The sequence below is a fragment of the Penaeus chinensis genome, chromosome 38 (genome assembly GCF_019202785.1).
Source record: "Penaeus chinensis breed Huanghai No. 1 chromosome 38, ASM1920278v2, whole genome shotgun sequence".
Taxonomy (NCBI): domain Eukaryota; kingdom Metazoa; phylum Arthropoda; class Malacostraca; order Decapoda; family Penaeidae; genus Penaeus; species Penaeus chinensis.
Genome location: NC_061856.1, coordinates 25,107,496 through 25,112,495, shown reverse-complemented (window position 1 = coordinate 25,112,495; position 5,000 = coordinate 25,107,496). Strand labels below are relative to the sequence as shown.

At 38.7% G+C, this 5,000-nt stretch overlaps 1 protein-coding gene across 3 annotated transcripts in view; it reads left to right on the top strand.

Moving 5' to 3' along the window:
- Positions 1 to 4,169: 4,169 nt before the first annotated feature.
- LOC125046087 (astacin-like metalloendopeptidase) overlaps positions 4,170 to 5,000 on the top strand; it is a 31,090-nt gene continuing 30,259 nt past the window's right edge. The window contains exons 1-2 of one of the 3 annotated variants that reach the window (XM_047643723.1): positions 4,177 to 4,228; positions 4,505 to 4,759. In XM_047643723.1, coding sequence (XP_047499679.1) covers positions 4,751 to 4,759 — 9 coding nt within the window. In that variant the 5' untranslated portion in view covers positions 4,177 to 4,228; positions 4,505 to 4,750. Of the gene's footprint in view, positions 4,760 to 5,000 lie in introns of all 3 variants that reach the window. The other 2 variants (XM_047643724.1, XM_047643725.1) reach the window with 2 other exon arrangements.

Sequence of the window (5,000 nt, the reverse complement as noted above, 5' to 3'; positions counted from 1 at the left end):
CAAGAACTGATCTTTTTATCAATAGATGTCTGAGGTAGGATTGTTTACTGTTTCCTTCCCTTTTGTTTATTCCTTGTGACTGAGGAGTGGGTGTGATTTCCAGCTGGATCTCGCCTGGATTTCTTATTTTTTTTTTGTCAGTCAAGTGCACATATTATACATACAAATTGAATAGGATAATCCGGTGTATAGATATATTTATCTATACGATCGGAATCCTTTCGTTTTGCCCCTCACCCCTAGTCTTAATTTTCTTTCGGTTTTACTCATTTTATTATTTTATTCATGATCCGTTTTACTATGCCCACCATTTGTTTCAGTGGCTTTAAAATATTAGAACATGAAGAGTCAGACTCAGGAAACAGACACTCGAGCGAGTCTAAACTCTATGTCTGACAGTACTGCAGCCCAACGCCCTGGCATGTCCGTTTCCACTAGTTAGGGGCGTTGCAGTTCATTACAACCACGTATTTTTTTTCTTAACACAAACTAAACTTGAGTTAACATCGCCATGTTATTGCCCTATGATCCTCAATGCTACTGACTTAAATTATGAAATTCTGAGATTAGAAATCAACATTTACAAGAAAGTGTGATAATGATACGGCAATGGCAGGGGGAGAATTGGAGCCGATAGAATGATACTAAGCGGACGGTAAGCTGGTGAGCAAATCTTACACTCAGTCAGATTGCCTGAAGCTGCCGCCCAGTTTGCACAGGGAGGCGCATTCTCATCACCCCTTTTCTCTCTGAACTTCGAATTGCCGTTAAAATGAGTTAAAATAAGCTTGCAAGCTGACACCAGGACCCTTTATGTGTTACTTGCCATAACTTTTACCATACTGAGAATCAATGTCAAGTGAACCTTAGATCATAAATGCATATTGCAGAACTAGATTTTGTTTATCCGTCTTCAGCCAACATCAATCAGGTTGGTTACACTGTTGCCTCTCCTAGCTAATCAATTGTAAGCAGCACATAAACTCAATATCCATTTTTAGAAAAAAAAAAAAAAATGCAGAAAAAAAAATAAGTATCATTTGTCAGCCTGCAATGCTAGTCTGATTTTCCAGACTGCAACAATTCATCATACCAAGCTTTAATACCTTTTTAAAAATAGATTCCCGACCCTAAACGAACATAAATAATCATATACGCCTTATAAACACATAAAAGCCGAACCATTCATTCTTTCACTACTGACAGTTGATATATATTCAGTGCCAAGTTAAAGAAAATAAAAATGATAATACATAAGAAAAGACAACGAAGGTCTCGAAACTTAAAGGCAGCTTTGGCCTTAGACTAGTAAGTGAATGACAACATATTTCGCCGAAACTCCTGTAATTGTGGAGTTTAATTATAGTTATAACTTATATACAATTCATAACACCCGCTAAAATAAGTTGGAAGTAAATGAGTTTTCCAGACACGGGCAAAATTAGCATAGATCTATTTGATGTTTGAAAACGATAAAGTAATAGTCACAGACAATACAGATGTAATTCAATAATTGTCCTTGAACAGTCTCAGACAACACCAGTTCGCTCCGAGAGAACGACATGCAATTACATTAAGAAATAAATAAAAATCCTTCAAGATGTGTCGTGTTTACTGATCTCAGGAAAGTAAAGAGTTAACACACCTCTCTTTTCTCGTTCCCCTTTCTCTTTCCTCTTTCTCTTTTCCTTTCCCCTTCTCCCTTTCTCTTTCCTCTTTCCCTTTTCCTTTTCCCCTTTCCCCTTCCATCTTCTCTTTTCCTCTTGCTCTTCCCCATTTCCCTTTCATGGTTTCCTTTTCCTCTTCCTCTTTTCCTTTCTTTTTTCACTTCCCTTTTTCCTTTTTCCTTTCCTCTTCCCCTTTCCCCTTTCATATTTTCCTTTTCCTCTTTCCCTTTTCCTTTCTTCTTCCCCTTTCCCTTTCCACTTTCCTCTTTTTCCTTTTAACCTTTTCCCATTCCTCTTTCCCTTTTTTCCTTTCCTTTCTTCTTTCCCTTTTTTCCTTTCCACTTTCTCCTTTTCCGTTCCTCTTTCCCTTTTTTCTTTCCTCTCCCTTTTCCCTTTCCTCTTTTCCTTTTCCCTCTTCCCCTTTCCTCTTCCACCTCTCCCTTTCCTCTTTCTCTGTCTCCTTTCCTTTTCCCCTCTCCCTTTCCTCTTTCCTTTTTTTCCTTTCATCTTCCCTCTTCCCATTTCCTCTTTCCTATTTTCCTTTCCCTTCCTCTTTCCTTTTTCCCTTTCCTCTTTCCTTCTTCCCCTTTCCCTTTCATCTCCAGCCGCCCTTCAGGCTCTCTCTCTCTCCCGAAGCGAGGCAACCTCTCCACGGCGAAGCTAGCCAAGCCTACCGAATGGCCGGCTGGTTAACCGTAATGAGCGTGCGAGCTGAGGCACGAGGGGGGAGGGGCGATGGGGCAACGGTGAGTCCGATGCCGCCCTGACGTCACTCCTCGCGAAGTGTTGTGGTAGAGGGAGATTACTCGACGTGTTTCGACCTTTGTCACTGAAATCACCTGTCTATTCTGTTCCTTACTGTTATCGCTATTGTTATGATGAAGGCTGTAGTAAAGAACGTTTGCTATAATACATTTGTTATAATTGTCAGCGTAATAAATGCAACTGTTATTGCAGCTTCAACTAGAACTGCATTGACTTCGAAAAGCCATCCTGAGCATCAGAGACTACTTCAACACTCGAATTCACCATTTTGTAAAATTATTTGTCGTCTTCTTCCATTTAATTGTTAGACTTCGGCCATCGTTAAGATATGGTGTAGTCATCTTCATCGTTTTTTTGTTGTTTGTTTTTACCTCGAACACTGTATCTACAACTCTCACTCTAGAATTGCTCCACTGGCCACATCGCATAAAGGATCAGCACAGGAGTGAATACCTTCCGTCTCTTCACTCTTCTGTGCTTCCATTGCTTACATACTGGCATTTTTTTCAATGGATTTTCACTCTGGATTTTACACCTTGCAGTCCAGCTACTTACTGATAGGGCGCTGAGCTCCTTCCGATCTCTGCAACGTATCCCGCTTCGTGCGCCGTGACAAGCTACCTGGCATACTCTAGAGAGAGCTATAGACTGGGGAAAGAAATAGTTCAGGTCGCAGTATCAAAGGTAAACAACTTTTTCCCATTTCTGGGGTTTTATTGATACAAGTTAATTACTTTTTTTTATATAACTTAGGTTGGTTTTATTTGTTGTCGACTGGGTTGCATACTTTCCAGATTCTTACTACATGTCAGGCGTGTTTGAGAATCTCATGTATTTTTCCGCTCATTTAGTCTGCAGTCTTTGTGATCAAAGTGCATAAGAAAGCAAGTACTTAAGACGAGAAGGGACAAGCAAGACTGACTCAATTATCACATTTCTTTCGTTACTTTTGCCTGTCACATCTTCTAGTAACAAGAGGAATCATCGGTAAGACAAAAGCGCGTATTGTTGAAGTCACTTACAAGAAAATTTTGTGAGGACTTCTCGAGAGCCACTTCCTTCATCTCCAGCGGAAACGACGGTCTGTTGCGAAACTTATCTGCTGTTGCCATGTTGCAAATGCGACGTGACTTCATGAGGAAAGTTGAAAGTCCGTTACTTCCACGCCCCTTGCTCATTATCTAAGGAAGGGACGCGGTGACACTGGTGCCAATTGTTTAGTAATGTTCCCAACTTTTTTTCTTTTTTTTTTAACGGCGACCAGAGTTTCGTCAAATAGCATATCATTGTATTTTACATTTCATAAAGATTTTATCAAAATTCATACGAGGCTTTGTTACCCATATTTTTCCTTTTTTACTCTGATGTACTCTCAGCTTTTGGATCAAGTTGATAATGAATAAAATTCGCTTTCTAACAGGCTTTCCTTGAACATGGTAAACGTTACCTGCCAAATCAGCGCGAATGTCAAAAACAAATGATTTCTCAATTTATACTTTTAGTGTTTAGTAATCGCGAGTTTTGCACATATTTAAGAGTTTTTTGCCCTACGTAACTTATGTTTGCTTCTCAGTATGCTATATAAGCATATACCTTTTTTGCGTGAATGAAACCGAACCTGCATTCTGTATGATAACTTTACTACGGCGTTTGCAACAATAACAAACAGGGCTGCCAGACGCAAGCGTGGGGCGCGAAGAGAGAGTATAAAGCACGTGGTCCGTTGCGTACCGCGGTTAGTGTGGGAGCAACTGGCTAGGTGTTTAGTGTAATTTTATAGTCACTAAATTTTATCAGTGAGTCATATTACTTCTCATATCACACGTTTCAGTAAGGAGTAAAAACTTCCATTAGAATACTTGAATCATGTTTTCAGCTACAGCGATAGAATTTTCTATTTCTCAAAATGAATTAACCTAATTTTGAACAAAACTATATTAATACTGAACGGCGAATGGTAGGATCGGGTAGCTCGTCTAACGTGGATATGGAGGATGCAGTAGGACGTTAGAAGAAAAAATACGATTTACACTCAACCAGCGCATTGAAAAGAAGGCTTTTGTTACTTACAGGACCAACCATCAAAGGCCATTATAATAGAAACATTTACACAAATCAAGGCCAGGAATTGTCAGAAGTTATCAGATGACAATCCTTGGCAATCTGCAGAAACCTTTTGTCACCTTCCAGAGAAACGAACCACCGTTTTATCAGAATACAGCCGTCGTTTCATACCAAGGGACTGGCAGGACAAGTGCCCTGTTCCCAACTCCTGAAATAAAAGAAAAACAATCTATAACAGATGGTTCTGTGAAGCCATGGGGAAGGTAAGTCAAGGTTATTTTGTTCACACTAATTATGATTATCACCATCATGATCATTACTGTTATCTGTAATATCATTATAATAATAGTTATTATATTTTTTTAATATCATCATTCTTATTGCTAGAATTATTGTTATCATTATCATTATTATTATTATTATTATTATTATTATCATTGTTATTATTACCATTATCATTATTATTATTGGTATTATTGTTCTCGTTTTATTGTTATTTATTAT